The sequence below is a fragment of the Desmodus rotundus genome, chromosome 3 (assembly GCF_022682495.2).
Source record: "Desmodus rotundus isolate HL8 chromosome 3, HLdesRot8A.1, whole genome shotgun sequence".
Classification (NCBI taxonomy): domain Eukaryota; kingdom Metazoa; phylum Chordata; class Mammalia; order Chiroptera; family Phyllostomidae; genus Desmodus; species Desmodus rotundus.
Genome location: NC_071389.1, coordinates 153,298,167 through 153,314,428, shown reverse-complemented (window position 1 = coordinate 153,314,428; position 16,262 = coordinate 153,298,167). Strand labels below are relative to the sequence as shown.

At 40.5% G+C, this 16,262-nt stretch overlaps 1 protein-coding gene across 4 annotated transcripts in view; it reads left to right on the top strand.

Annotated features, from left to right (window-relative positions):
• The window catches only part of DIP2B (disco interacting protein 2 homolog B), a 211,119-nt gene that overhangs the window by 167,581 nt on the left and 27,276 nt on the right, over positions 1–16,262 (top strand). For all 4 annotated transcript variants that reach the window (XM_045184278.3, XM_045184276.3, XM_024575594.4 and 1 more), the window contains 4 exons: positions 1,955–2,035; positions 4,517–4,644; positions 6,375–6,489; positions 9,547–9,748. In XM_045184278.3, the coding sequence (XP_045040213.2) occupies positions 1,955–2,035; positions 4,517–4,644; positions 6,375–6,489; positions 9,547–9,748 (526 nt within the window). The remainder of the gene's footprint in view (positions 1–1,954; positions 2,036–4,516; positions 4,645–6,374; positions 6,490–9,546; positions 9,749–16,262) is intronic.

The window sequence follows — 16,262 nt, the reverse complement described above, 5'->3', positions numbered from 1 at the left end:
CAAGGACAAAAGACCTAGTAGTAATGACTGGCCAGAAAATAAAAGCATATTTCAAAAATAAGCTAGCAGTAAGAAAAACTTTTTAATACATATGATAGCAAAGAGCTAATTTTCCATTGACCCCCCACTATTAGCTGTTTGATTTGAGGCAAATGAAACTTCCTGTGTCTCACTTTCTCATCTGTAAAATGGAAATTATAAATCCCGTCTTCATAGGGTTGTCTTGAGGGTTAACTGTAAAATAACTGGTCCTATGGCTGGCACATAATAAGCACTTAATAAATGTTAGCTCTTGTTATAATTGTTCCTTACATGAAAAAAAAATCTTAAAAATTAGAGGGAAAGAATACCAATCAAATAGAGTAAGTAAACAGGAGATAGGAATAGATTATTTATAAAAGAAATATAAATGGCCAGTAAACAAAGGAAAGAAAATTCATCCATAGTGCTAAGAAAGAAATGTAGTTAAAATAACAACGGGATATCTTTCTTTTCGGGGTTTTTTTGGTTTTTGGTTTTTGGGGGTTTTTTTGCCTATCAGATTTGCAAAGTTTGGAAAAACTGATAACGTATAGTATTTGTTAGAGTATAGAAAAAACAGACATTCTGCTATATTGTCGGAGGAGTATAAAATGATATATAACATGTTTTTGTTTTTGTTTTTTAATCCTCACCCAAGGACATGCTCTTTGATTTTAGAGAGAGGGAAAGGGAGGGAGAGAGAGAAACGTTGATGTGAGACAGAAACATCGATTGGTTGCCTCCCATACGTGCCCTGACTGGGGATCAAACCCGAAACCTAGGCATGTGCCCTGACTGGCAATTGAACCCACAGCCCTTTGGTCTGTGGGACAACACTCCAACCAACTGAGCCACACTGGCCAGGGCTGATACAACGGTTTTGTAGGGCTGCCTGTTAAAATTTGGAAGATTCATGCTTTTTATACAAATGCACCAAATATGTATAGGAATATTCAGTAAGCACTGTTTGTAGTAGTGAAAAATTGAAATGACCTACATAGCCATAAAGACTGCTACTTTATAATAGCTACTAATGCTAATAGTTTCCTGAGTCCTGACTCTGGGCCAGCCACTGCTTATGTCTGCAAGTCTGTTTACATTCTCTTACTCTTTACTCTAAGCCTGTGTGCTAGAGGCATTGGGAGTTTCATTTTATGGCAAAAGAAACACAGGTTTCACGAAGTTCAGGAACTTGCCTAAGGTCCACATTACTAGTTAGTGGCAGAGCCAGAAATTGAACTTACATTTGACTCCAAGGGCTATGCTATACTGACCTCCATGCAGTGGCATGTTAGAGAACTATTGTACAAAATGAGCTAGATAGACTGTTACCAACTTGTAAAGGTATCCAAGATATAGTATGTGAAAAGCAAGCTGCAAAGCAGTAGATATAATATGATCCCTAAAAAAAAAAAAAATCTTAGCCCCTAAAAAAAGAATCTTAGCCCCGCCCGCATAGCCCAGTTGATTAGAGCGCTGTCCCAGTACACCAAGGTTCATGCCCTGGTCAGGACATACGCAAGAATCAACCAGTGTGTGCAAAACTAAGTGCAGCAACGAATCAGTGTCGGCTTCTCTCTCTCTCAAATCAAAAAAAAGGCAATTCTTGATATGCTAATATATGCATGTAAAAAAAGTCCAGAGAGATAAACAACAAATTGTAAATGATTGTTATCTCTTAAGGGGGGAGAGGATTCCTGTATTCACTATTTATATAATTTTAGTATGTATTTCTTGTGGCATATAATTTGTTTAAGACTTCAAGGCTTAAAAAAATCAAATACATTTTTTTTTGCAAGAGAAGATACAAATTTAATACATACATACGTACAGGAACCCTGATCACGTGAGAGAGTCCAGAGATCTCACATGCATGAGAGATTCTCAAATAAGAACAAAATCTGATTGTCACTTTCTTTTTTCTGTCTTTTAGGTGATTCCAGTGAATTCTGCAGGCTCTCCTGTTGGGGACGTGCCATTCATCCGGTCAGGATTGCTGGGCTTTGTAGGGCCAGTAAGTGATGCTTTCGTGTTTGTTTGGTGCATCTTATTCAAATATGTGGACTCAGGTTCACAGAACAGAACAAATTCTGATTAGTCCGAGTACCACAGGGCTGCTTAACTTACATTTAGAGCAGTTCCTGTAGAATGTCATAAGTGTGCTAATGTTTATTGCATCTGTTATCAAAGTTCATTTTACGCCTCTAAACTGAATCATTTTTATTTTCAAAACTCTTCTCAGTTATTCTTGCTACCTTTCTTTGACTTGATTAATATGTTTCAGTAATTTAGATGTGTGCTGAAAAAAGCTTCTTTAATAGCAAAAGGAAACCATAATAAATAAGTAACACATTTTTTATACAAATGATCAGCAACACAATTTGCATGATAGTAAATTCTTTGTTTTTGCTAAACTCTTTGACAAAAGTGATATGTTTTTCAGCAAATGGTCTTTACAGGCATTAGGTTTGTAGAGACAAGAAGGGCACAAAGCCTGTTTTCAGAGAGCTCACAGCAAGCTCCATGAGCCAACGAGGAAGGCAGAAGGCCAGACCGTGGCAGGCTTTGTGTGCCAAATGGGGAGTTTGGACTTTATTTTTAAGTCATAGGTACTCACTACCAGAGTTAGGCCCATACACCTCCGTCCATCTCTAACCACCTCCTTACCCTCTCTTTCCTTCATAATGGTTTAAGTTACATAAGAAAAGATCTCATTTTATTATAGTTCTTTCCCAGCGTGTAGGGACGATGGTGGGAGTAAGGACATAATTCTAAGAGAATCACTCTACTAGAAAGAGCATTCTACACCTATTATCTTCACTTCCTCACTCAGCACCAAGGAACTCTTAAGGACAAGCTCCTTTCAGCTTACCACTCCACTGTTTGCGTCCAGGATAGAGCTCCAGCCATCACATCTGCATTCCCGGAAACAGGACAGAGGAAAGTGTGCAGTCCTGTTATCTCTTAAGGAAGATTCCCTGAAGCTGCTGAGCAACACTTCCACTTCCAGCTCATTGTTCTAAACTAGTCCCATGGCTCAGCTGGCTGCAAGGGAGGATGAAATGCCATCTTTATTTTGGGCAGTCATGCCCAGCTAAACGTTCTGTTACTGTGAAAGAAATGAAGAAACAGACATGAGAGACTAGCAGTGACTGTCTCATTCTCTATTCATCTCCACTGTAGCGTTTTTCACACTACCTTGGAAATGACTCGTTCTCTTCTGTCTTTTGGGATGGACCAGTGGCTTCTTGAGACTAGAGGTTGTGTGTCACATAGCCCAGTGAGGGGTGGCACTGCGCTGCACTCAGTGCATCACATAGTGACATCCACGTGGAGGCAGCTAGGTTATGAATACATAGACATGGTACAGGAAATTCGGGAATTCTGTAACGAATGGAAAAAAGTTAATTTATTGCAAGTGGGTCTGGGAGAATTATTGACAGTAATTAAGTAATAAAATTATTTATGCGGTGATGCTTTTAGGGCACTAACAGCATACCTTCCTGCAGCTGGGTTATCTTACTGGAAAGGAGAGGCTGCCACTCTTCCTTTGACCTTTCGCCAGTCGCCTGCTTGTGATCTTGGCAGATGGAAACAGCATTACCCTTATAAACCTGGAACAGTGGTTCTCACATTAAAACTGTTTTATCTCTTCCTAATTCATTCCATTATTAATTGACTTAACATTTTTCTCCTCTGCCTCCATCCCATGAATAAGTACAGAAGATGAACTGATACATAATCATTGCTGCAGAAATAAACTGCTTGTGTGCCAGCCTAGTTGCTTTCTTCTGAAATTCCTCCCTAAGGAAAATATGAATGGGCCCTGACCGGGGTTGCACAACCCTGACTGGTTGGGCACTGTCTTGCAGAGCGGAGGGTCACCAGTTCAGTTCTTGGTGAATGGCACGTGCCTGGGTTGCAGGTTCAGTCCTTGGTCAGGGCACATATGGGAGGCGACCAATCAATGTTTCTCACATTGATGTTTCTCTCCCTTCCTCCCTTCCCCTCTCTCAAAAATAAATAAATAAATAAAATCTTAAAAAAAAAAGCCATGGCTGGTGTGGCTTGGTGGCTTGGGGTCCTGCCTACAAACCAAAGGGTTGCCAGTTCAATTCCCAGTCAGGGCACATGCCTGGGTTATGGGCCATGTCCTCAGTAAGGGACGTACTAAAGGCAACGACATATTGACATTTCTCTCCCACTCTTACTCCCTTCCTCCCCCTCCCTCTAAAAATAAATAAATAAAATCTTTAAAAAAAATAAATATGAACAGATTCACTTATGCACTGTAAGATCCCTTAATTAGAAGATGCCACTGATTTTTTTTTTCCCAACTGATTTCCAAGATGCTGAGATGTGAAACACTTTCTTAGAACCCATAGAGTATGGTATTGTTTTCATAAATTTTTCCTGAGATTTATTTCAAGACAGGAAGTAAAATGTCTGTTTTGCTATTTCAATTATGAAAAGATAAACCCTTATTATTTTTCAGGGCAGCTTGGTGTTTGTGGTTGGAAAAATGGATGGGCTACTGATGGTCAGTGGTCGGAGACACAATGCCGATGACATCGTTGCTACTGGATTGGCTGTTGAATCAATGAAGACTGTTTACAGAGGAAGGTGAGTGCTGCACAGTTCAGTACAGTGCAGTTCACAGTATTTTCAGTAGAATCTGAACATATCTGTTGGGTGATTTGAGTTGTATTCTGTAGATTCTCTTTCAAGTGATTTAGGTTATTTTTGGTAAAGCATAGCAGAAACCAGGCTTTGAATATTTGTCTTTAAATGCCTGATTCCTTGGCTATAATTGAGAGACATAAGACAGTGATACCCTGTATTTCAGTTTTTAATTACTAATATTTGTTGAGTCCTGAGGAGAATCCTAAGGTGTTGAACTTCCTACATTCATTCAGTACAGTAGTCCCATTCAGTCTAATTAGGTAGATGCTACTCTGCAGGAGTTTTACACCTAAGAATTGTTTCTCTTACTCATCTCTAACTAAATTATTATATCATTTTAGCACAGACACTTAGTACATCAGTGCTAATTTCAAATTCCATGGATGAAGTCAACTAGATATCCTTTTTGCCTCTCTTACTGAGTCAAGAAAAGATTTTGGTTCATACTTGAATGCTTGATGTCCTATTTGGTAGTTTACAACCATGGATATATGTTTTTAAAGCAATCTTGGTGTCCCTTTAGTTTTTGAGGAAGAAAAATAAGTCAATAGAGAACCAGTTCCTGGAACGAGTAGTTTTTGTCATGGTGTAGCTTCCCATGAGGTGTAAACTCCATGGGCGCTAGACTTTTCTGTCTTTGGCCCCAGCTGTATCCCCAACACTCAGCACAGTACCTGGCACACAGTGGGTATTCAATAAATATGTGTAGATGAAAGGAAGGAAAGGACATGATCATGGGTGCAGGTATATTCAGCTCTGCAATTAATGTTTTTATGCATTCATTCAACAAATATTTATTGGGTGCCAACTGTATGCCACTATTCTAAATACTCAGGATGTGGTATTGAACAAAACAGGCCTTGTGAAGCTCACATTCTCATTAGGGGAAACAGACAGTAACCACAGAGGGAAATAGATAACATATGAGAGGATTACAAATGCTATGCAGAAAAAACACAGAGGGGTGGGGGTGTGCTTGCCAGCCTGGGAAGGCATTACTAGTAAGGGGACATTTGAGCGGAGACCTCACTCAAAACATCCCGCGCCCCTTGGCCTACCAGGTCCTCTGTGACCGCCCTGGCCTGGCTCTGACCTCTCCCCACCACTCTCTGCTTCACCACTCTGCTCCAGGCACACTGGCCTTCTTGCTGTTCCTCAAACCTGCCAAGCTCGTTCCTACCTCAGAACCTTTTCGCTTTCTGTTCCTTCTGCCCGGAAACCTCTTCCTCCAGATCTTCGCGTGGCTCACGTCCTCACTCCATTCAGGTCTCTGCTCCAGTGTCCGCTCGTCAGGGCAGTGCTTCCCCAGCCACCTGCCTTCATAGTACACCCCGCACACCACTCCACCCCCTTGCCCTCCCTTAGTTTTCTCCCAGTGTACATCACGTGACATTATTTTATATTTATTTGTTTGTCCTGTCTCTTGAAATGCAAACCTCACAAAGACAGGGCCTTTGTCTTTTTTATCACTGAGTCCCGACATTCACAACAGTGGTGCTTAATACATGTGGTTCGAGTCCTTGTTTTGATAGTAATGATTGTACATTTTCTTTTCTATACTCATTCTTGGCTAGTGCAGTGGGGTTGTCTCTTCTCTGTATTCCGACTGAGCAAAGCAAGTAGGACTGGTTGTGAAGGGAGTCCTGATGTGTTTGATCTGTCTCTCTTAGAATTGCTGTGTTTTCTGTGTCTGTATTTTATGATGAGCGCATTGTGGTGGTTGCGGAACAAAGACCCGACGCTACCGAGGAAGACAGTTTCCAGTGGATGAGCCGTGTGCTGCAGGTGAGCACACCTTGCATCTCTGTCAGGGCAGTGGCTTTGTTGTCAGAGGTGGCAGCAGCCACTGCTTAGCATCTTCTTCATGGACTAGTTAATGCCGCCTTATTTTTTTCTCTTGCCAATCACTACTTAAATATTCTGGGTACTATTAGCAAAATTAGATAATCGATACCATTTCTTCTTGTGGACCATGTAGTATTTTTCTGCTCAGGTTGCCAAAAATAATTGAATTAACTTGCCTCAGCAAATTCTTTCACTTTTTTGTTCCTGAGTGTTTACAACTCACGAAAGTGTTAACTGTCCACATGGGAACACAGCTTTGACAGCATCGATCCGCTTGTCAACAGTCTGACCAGTTGACGTTAAAAGTGGTACCTGGAGTGCCAGGGGTCCAAGAAAACATGGGCTGTTGTTTCTGCTCTGCAGGGGTTTTACCATGGAGTTCGAGATCTAGGTGACATAAACCACCAGGGGAAGAGAAAGCTTTGGGTTCAGGATGAGGGCTGTGTTCCTAGAGGGGCCAGGCCCGAGTGGTGAAAGGCGCTTACCTCGTCTTCATGTAGAATCACAGTTTGAATCCCAGCTCTACTCCCCACCACATACATGCCTTTAGGCATGTTACATAACCTCAGTGAGCTTATTTCCTAATCTACAAAGTGGGTATAAAGTTATTTATATTATAGAGCTATTAGGAGCATTAAATGATAGTAATTAGATAATTAATTGAAATGTTTTAGTGCCTGTATTCAGTAAATGATGGTGATTATTATTTATTAATAGCAAAATTGGTGATCATCAGCATAATCACCAAGAAGGAGTTTAGAGAGGCCCACTCTATTCTACTTAGAATTTATCACCATGTGAGTGTGTTTATATTTATTGTTTTCTATATCCACTATTATAAGCCCCATGAAGGCCAATATTTTATCTTTTTTCCCTGCTCGGTCCCCAGAGCCCTTTGGCTCTGCCAGCACATCTTCGCAGTAGGCTCAGTAAGTGTGTGGTGGATAAGTGGAGGGTCTAGAGAAAACATGGACTGTCCTCGCCATAGCAACTGACATGTCATTGGGAGGGTTGCCAACATCTATAGCTTGTCTGCTTGGGGCGTTCGGGCTTGTTAACTGCCAGCCAGTGGTAATGTGGTAGAAATGATGCAAGCATGAGATGAGGGATGGGACTAGATGACCTTTTAGCTTTCTTCCTGCCCTCAGGGTCTGCGATTCTGAATTATCAGCTGCTATAAGATAGGCTATTTCTAGTGGATCGTCAGCGAAAAGGAAGAGAATCTACTGAAGATACACTAGACAGAAAAGACAATGAAGAAGGTGGGACTGGGTTGATCTCTGAAAGGTGGCTAAGAATCAGGCCTGCAAAGAGAACATTTTTTATACTATTCATATTTTCAAACAAATAAACAAACTGCTTATTTCATTCAGAATGAACTTTGGGGCATAATGGTTGAATCTTATAGTAAATTATGTTTTTTCCTATTACAGGAAACTGAAGTTCCTTAAGATGTATGTTACTCTTTCCTGGAAAACAACTTATAGGAATTAAACAGTGTGTTAATTTACTAATCTAAATTCTTATAAAAGTCATTTGGGGTCTGATTTGGACATGAAACGAGGGCATTATTTTCCCAGTCTCTGTAGCTTCTTAGCTTGGAGCTTGGATTCGTAGTGGAACAGTAAGGGTAGCATATGCGCTGGTAGGTAGAGCCCAGAGGTGGTTTCATTCCAGGTCCGTGTATAAGAAACTGAATACCTAGCTCAGCACGTTCCAAGGAAGGTGGTCAGTAGACAGCTTAACCAGATGCTGTATTCAGTAGCGAATCCGGGCCACATGTCATTTGCCAACTTTCTGTGTACTCTAAGATACCAGAGACGTAGGAACTCTGCCAGACTTGCCATTTCCCAGTTGTCTCAGTCGACTGGTAGGAGAGCACGAGGAGTATTGATTTTCAGGTTTATTCTCTTGCCCTTTCAAGTTGTTTCAATGAAAGACCTTGTCGGTCTGTCATGACCGTTGGTGCATTCTCCTTTTAAGGCTGTGTCTCCTTTTCACCAAGACCTGTGGGTAATGCAATAGAACCCTCTCAACTGGTACGTTTGGTCGGTCAGTTAGTTTCAAAAGGTGGTTGAAGCAACCTTCATGTAACCTTCCTGTGTCTTCTCCTTAATTTCAAATGCATGAAAGGAACTGCAGAGCTGTTACTCTATGGAGCTTTTGAGGTCTTGCTCCCAGCATATGTTTTCAGTTTGGCATGAATAAACTTATAAAAATTCTCTTTAAAAAATAATTTAAATTGAAGTATTTGAAAAGGGACTGAAACATATAATTCTTACCTTTTAGGATTCACTTTCCCATACCTATCAGTAGTAGTTTTTTAGGAGCTCATCTTTAATGAATCTTTCCAAAGCATAACTCTCTTCTGTTGTTTTACACTCATATTTTATCAGTTGATTTAATGGTTAATTGAGTTATGTGAACAATAACAAGAACAACTGACATAAAAGATGTAGAAGCAAGCGAGGCTGGCGCTCAGCAGGCACACAGGAGCGTGACCGGGAGCAGAGGCGCACTCAGGGCTGGTGGCCCTCAGTGCTCAGTGTGCGGTGGGCCTTGCCCAGATGTTTTGCGGAGGGGATTCCTGCTCACTTGGTGAACCACTTAAGCAGGGGCCCAATTACAGGGCTTTTGTTGTGTTAATAAAAATACTTTTACCTCAGTTTAATTGATCCATACTAGGGAGCTAAAATGTTAAAAGAACCAAAATAAATTTCTTACGTTATGACTCAAGAGGGACCATACTGAGGCTTGCGAGTCAGTGCTCATCTCTGCCCACTTAGTTTGCATCTTACCCTTCTGTTGACCTCTACCATCCCTGAAAGGGTTGGTTACACTTAGACATATGGGATCTTAATAATCTCCCAGATTCTAGACCTAGCATAGAATGGATAGAGAAAGAAAAATCCTGGAGCAGAGTAATGAATTATGTAAGGATGATGTCAAATGTAGTAAAGTTAATCTCACTGAATACTTTTCTTTTTATTTTTCTAGGCAATCGATAGCATTCATCAAGTGGGGGTTTATTGTCTTGCCCTGGTGCCTGCCAATACCTTGCCAAAAACTCCACTAGGAGGGATTCATATATCTCAAACAAAACATCTCTTTCTGGAAGGATCTCTACATCCATGCAATATCCTCATGTGTCCACATACATGTGTGACCAATTTGCCAAAACCCCGGCAAAAGCAACCAGGTAATATGCTGGCTTTGAATATGTAATATTAAAATTATAAATTCAAGAAGCTGAGTTCTTTCAGCATGATACTTTCTCTAGAATTATTCTTTACAAAGATAAGTAACGTAAGAATAGTTATCAAGTGACTGAAAGCAGGGAGGGCTGGGACTCTGTAGAATAGGCTTCCCTGAGTTTATTATTGGGTCCCTCTTCTGAGTAATTCTTTTTTCCTTTTTTAATTTTTTAAATTATATTTTATTGATTATGCTATTATAGTTGTCCTGATTTTTTCCCCCTTTGCCCCCTCCACCCAGCACCCCCTATTCCCTCAGGCAATCCCTCCTGTTGTTCATGTTCATGGGTCTTGCAGATACGTTCTTTGGCTGCTCCATTTCCTATACTGTACCTTACATCCCCACGGCTATTCTGTAACTACCTATTTGTACTTCCTAATTTCCCTCACCTCTTCAGTCTAGCAACCACCAAAACACTCTCCATATCCATGATTCTGACTCTGTTCTTGTTTGCTTAGTTTGTTTTTTAGATTCAATTGTTGATAGGTAATGTATTTTTGCCATTTTATTGTTTTGCCATTTTGCCATTTTTTGAACTTCTTTTCCTTAAATAGATAATAATGGTTTGGTGATGATGAACTCCTTTACTTTTTTCTTGTCTGGGAAGCTCCTTATCTGCCCTTTGATTCTAATGGTAGCTTTGCTGGGTAGAGCAATCTTGGCTGTAGCTCCCTGCTTTTCATGACTTTGAATGTTTCTCGCCAATCCCTTCTAGCCTGACAATTTTATTGGAACTCCCCTGTAGGTAATTAACTGCTTTTCTCTTGCTGCTTTTAAGAATCTCTTTATCTTTAACCTTTGGCATTTTGATTATGCTGTGTCTTAGAGTGGGCCTCTTTGCATCCATCTTGTTTGGGACTCTCTGTGCTTCCTGGACTTGCATATCTATTTCCTTCACCAAATCAGGGAAGTTTTCTTTCATTATTTTTTTAAATAGATTCCCAATTTCTTGCTTTTTCTCTTCTGTGGCATCCCTATGACATGAATGTTGGACCTCTTGAAGTTGTCCCAGAGGCTGTTTATACTATCCTCATTTTTTTGGATTTTTTTTTCACGTTTTTCTACATGTTTGTTTTTTGCTTCCTTTTGCTCGGAATCATTGATTTGTTTCTCAGCTTTATCTGCTCTACTGTTGTTTCCCTGTAAATTGTTCTTTCTTTCAATTAGTGATCCTTCGTTTCTGACTGGATCTTTTTTATGCTGCTGAGGTCCTCACTAAGTTCCTTCGGCATATTTCTAACCAGTGTTTTGAACTCTGCATGTGATAGATTGCTTATCTCCATGTCATTTAGCTCTTTTTGTGGAATTTTGGTCTGTTCTTTCATTTGGGCCACGTTTCTTTGTCTCCTCATTTTGGCAGCCTCTTTGTGTTTGTTTCTATGCATTAGGTAGAGCTGCTTTGACTGTGTGTCTTGGTAGTGTGGTCTAACATAGTAGGTGTCCTGTAGGGTCCAATGGCACAGCCTCCCCTATCACACAAACAGGGTACTCGAGGTGAGCTCTTTGTGTGGGCAGAGTACATCCTCCTCCTGTAGTTGAGCCTTGATTGCTGTTGTCAGGTCAATGGAAGGGATTTCCTCGTGCCAGTCCACTGCAAGGATTGGCTGTGACCACTTAGAACCAACCTCTGTGGAGGATCAGCTGTGCAGAGGCAGAGTGATGGTGCTCCAGTGCGGTCTGTAGCTGTCTACTGGGTGTGCTATCCTTTGGGTTTCCCAGGTGGAGCAGGGCAAGGTCAGCCCCCACCTTTGTTTTGCCCAGGGCCACCCTACCTGAGCTATAGAGCAAACTTCTGATGGCTGCCACTTGTGCTGGGCTTGGAGATTCCCAGGCAAAGCCAAGCTGTGAATCTTGGCTAGCTGCTGTTAGTGCTGGGCCTAGGGCTCACTGAGATTGGCTGTTGCTTGCTTTAGAGGATTTAGGAAGTCTTGAAGCGTGAGCCAAGACCAGTCCTTCATATGGAAAAGCAGCTTATGTGGGCCCGTAAGTCAAGTGGGTGGAGTCTCAAATGTGGCACCAGCTTGCTAGCTCAGTCTGGATGGATGTGTTTTCTTTAATTCCATAGTTGTTGGACTTCCATTCAACACTATTTCTAACAGTTCTGAGTGATGGTTGTCCTTTATTTTAGTTGTAATTTTGATGTGGTTGAGCAGAGGCAAGCCACGTCTGCCTATGCTGCCATCTTGACTGGAGGTCTCCTAAGTAATTCTTAATAGTGTACCTCCACTTCCTCTGAACGTACGATCTGAAGTCAAGATGATCAGAATCCCACTTGTGAGGGTAGAACAAAGTGAGTCCTATAAGGGAAGGTTCTGATAATAAGAATAATATTTATTGAGTGTCTACTAAAAGCTAAAATATTAGCTAATTTTTAAGTTTTACAAATGTGATCCCGAAATTTTGCCCCTAGCTGTGGAAAGTAAAGCTCGGGAAAGTTAAGAATTGTGGCAGAGATGAGAGTCACACTAGTTGTGATTCTGAAGTCCACGCTCTGAATCACTAAGCTATACTGCCTTTCTGTAGGGACTCTCTTCACTAGAGTCCCCTGCATTCCTTTTTAGCTTTAGGGGTCTGATTTGGGCCTGTAACACCTCTGAGGGGATACTTAATTCAGAAATTTGCTGGATTATAAGCACATATTTCTATCAGTCATGTTAGTTTCTAACTGTTCACTTCAATGATTAAATTTAACAGTTCTTTATTTCAAATAAAAATCTTAATTTTATTTCAAAAAAAAGTAATTTGTTGGATTGTAAGCAGACATAAATAGCATGTTTGGCATTTGCCATATTCCTATGACTTCAAGATGCAAATAAGAATATGTGAGTTGCTATATAGAAAAAACAAATAGTCAATTTTACCCCTTTGCCTAATACGTTAGCAGTCCTAGGTTATAGCACTGAATTAGGAGGCTAAAGGCAAGAGTAATTGATTGATGGTCAGTCATGTTAAACTGTCGTGATTGATTTCAACATGAAATCATTATGTTTTATCAATGTTTTTTCAATTAACTGAGAAGTTAAGGAAAGGCCCCTGGTTTCCTGTATGCCTCATGTGAGAGTCAAAATCTGGCCTTTCAGATCCTGCTGCCACCACACCCACACTGTGCACATCAGCACCTCAGCCTGCAGCCGTGTTGGGCAGAGGAGATAAAAGTGGGAGGTTAGGAACGGAAAGGGAAGCATGGCGTTTAATTATATTTCTGTAAGATAGCTTTTACTGAAGAGTAAACATGAATGTACAATAGTAAAATATAGGTAAACCTCTGGCTCCCTAGGATATTTTTATCAGGATGTTAAAATGTTAATATACTCCGCTCTGCAGTAGTTACTACTTCAGTGGTTTGGTAGCTAAGATCAGATCTTAGATCTTAGATCAAAAGCTGTAGGTAAACAGATGTTTATCTACATGTTATTGTGGGCTCACCAGCTAACCTTATCTTAGTAATAGTGTGTGCAGAGCTAAAGTGCACGTGATATTTGTCAGTTTCTGCTAGTGGAAATAAGAGTTTATGGAGCCTAATATTCTAAAGGAACAGTTGAAATCAAGAGGTCTGTATGTTACTAATTAAGAATGTATAAAAAGAAGTATCTTCATTTTACCTGCCTAAGTATCTGACAGATATATAAAACACACAGTCCTTCTCCATCTCAAATTCTATTACCACTGAAGTCCTATATTCATTTGTCAATATGAGTAAAATCCTTTTTAAATAGCATTTAATCTAGAATTCCTTTAACAAAACTTTCATGTCATAGTAGATGCTTTAAAGATTCTACTTAGAGACATAGTAGGCGCTTGCTTCTGCTAGCCAGATTTCATCTAATTTTATTAAATGATAAAACCCCTTTAAAAGATTTATTCCTAAATCCACATAGGCATATAACATCCACCTGTCTGACGAAAGGAAGCACGAGGCGTGGATTCTGTGTTTTCGCAGTCAGTCGTGGTTACCTGCTAGGATCTTAGTGGGATGCATATGGGTCAGACCGAAGCAGCTTGAGAATCATGAGGTGGAGGTGATGTGAGGATTGCATGCCAGGTTGGGCTTTAAGAAGAATACAGAAAGTGGAGATGGGTAGGAATGAGTTTTTAAAAAAAGAAAAAAAAAAGGAAGAGAGGGAAAGGAAGGTCGAAAAAGCGTTAAACCAGTCAAGGGGAAAAATCTCACTGAGATACCTGTTGGAGCTATTGTCCAAAGAATGGAATGTGTTAGGACTGATTCTGGCTTCAAGTTTCAGAAAAACATAACAGCAAAGTGAACAAGAGACAATTTATCAATTTCTCAGGTAAGAAAAAGGCAGGTGGAGGCAGTCCAGGACTAGGATGGCAGCCCCTCAATCATGGTTCTGATTTCCCACCTTTTTGCTCTCTCATCGTGTCAGCTGACTGTTACTATAAATATGCTGCATAAGTCTCAGGGCTTAAAATAAGAAGCACTTATTTTTCACTTATGGGATGTGGATCTCTGGACTTAGCTGGGGTCAGCCGGGCTTTGGCTTGGCTCCAGGCTGTAGGCTGGGTTAGAACCGTACCATGTGTCCCCTCATCATGGGACCAGCAAGTACCTGGGCTCTATTTTTCTCAAAGCAGATGGCCAAATCAAGAAGCCAAGCCAAACACACAAGCATATATAAAGCTGTTGTTTGTGTCATGCCTTCTAATATTTCCTTGTCCCAAATAAGTCAGTGGAGCAGATAGGTATACTCCTCTCATGTACGTACAGCAAGGACAGGGGGGAAAGGAAAAATTGTAAGAAAATAATGCAGTCACTGTGACTGGTGTGGCTCAGTGGTCACGGTGATGGGTTGAGCACCATCAGTTCGCAGGTTCCATTCCCAATCAGAGCATGTGCCTGGGTTGCGGGCTAGGTCCCCGGTTGGGGGCATGAGAGAGGCAACCAATTGATGTTTCCCTTTCACATCGATGTTTCTCTCCCTCTCTTTTCCTTCCCTTCCATGTATCTAAGAATAAATAAATAAAATCTTTAATAAAAAAAGAAAGAAAATAATACACTCTGTTACAGCCATCCGTAGGCCTCTTGACCTCCAGCCATCACTCCAGCTAACAGGTGGGAGAAAAAGGCAAACAAGGGAATATCCTCCCCCTTTAAACATATTTTCTAAAGATTGTATGTATTATGTCCTGTTTCATATTATTGTCCCATGCTGAAGACTATAGCCTTTATTTCAGGCATTTGCCCAGCTACAAACTGGGGGTTCTGTTTTTAAGGAAGAGGAGAATAGATAACTTCTCTATTCTCCCACTGGGAGCTGATGACTCGTGGTCTTTGTCACAGGAAATGTGCAGGGTTTCATGGGAAAATAAGCGTGTTTCCAGGTACAGCAAAGTGTCAGCAAGTGGCCGCCTAGTGTTACTGCTTTTGGTTATTTTTCACACTCTGTGACCCATAGACTCAGAAATGTGCATAGAAGGACCTGAGGAAGTTGCTGCTGAATTGTTTTTGTTGTTTTAAACTACTCTGGAAAATTCACTTTTTAAAATGTGACAATTTTATTATTTTACAGTGTGAATTCAGGATTCGGCAACTTACACAGTCAAATACACAGTCTCACCTATATAATAAAAGCCTCTCCAACATGATATATCTGTAACTTACTATGCAGTTTCTTAGAAAGGAATTTTACGTGTTATACTTAAAATTGCAGTAAGGCACTTTGTAAACTAAAAGTTAGTTCAGCGGTCAGTGTTGGGGTACTTTAATCTTTTTGAATTAAAAAATTGTTAATGTTTTATTTTGAAATAATTTCACACAAAAAGTTGCCAAATAGTGCAAAGAATTCCCCTTGTCCCCTTTACACAGCTTCTCCAAATTTTTAAAAGTGATTTATGATTTAAGTGATTTTCTTTCAGATGATTCAATATATTCAAGACCAACAGCTTTTGGCAATAAAAGATATTTAATATTAATTTAAGCATAGCATCAAAATTACTCAAAACTCAGCTGTCAATAAGTATTGTTATCTTCTTAGTTTGAGTTGGTAGAGTATTAATCTTTTTTTTTAAGATTTTATTTACTTATTTTTAGAGAGAGGGGAAGAGAGAAAGAGAGGGAGAGAAGCATCAATGTGTGGTTGTTTTTCGCACACCCCCCACTGGGGGGCCTGGCCCAAAACCCAGAAATATGCCCTGACTGGGAATTGAACCAGTGACCTTTCAGTTCAGAGGCCGGCACTCAATCCACTGAGCCACACCAGCCAGGGCAGTAGAGTCTTAATCTTTATGTGACCACCAAGAAAGTTATATAGAACATCAGCATTTTTTTTCTTGAGAGAGGGAGAGTTCCTCCTTTTTATTTTTAAATGTCAGACCCGTGGAAGAGTTGACAGAATAGCATAATGAACACCCAGGTACTTTCTCCTAGATTCATTAATTGCTAACATTTCCCCCCTGAACTCTGTGAAAGCAGATCGCACACATCATGACACTTCACCCCT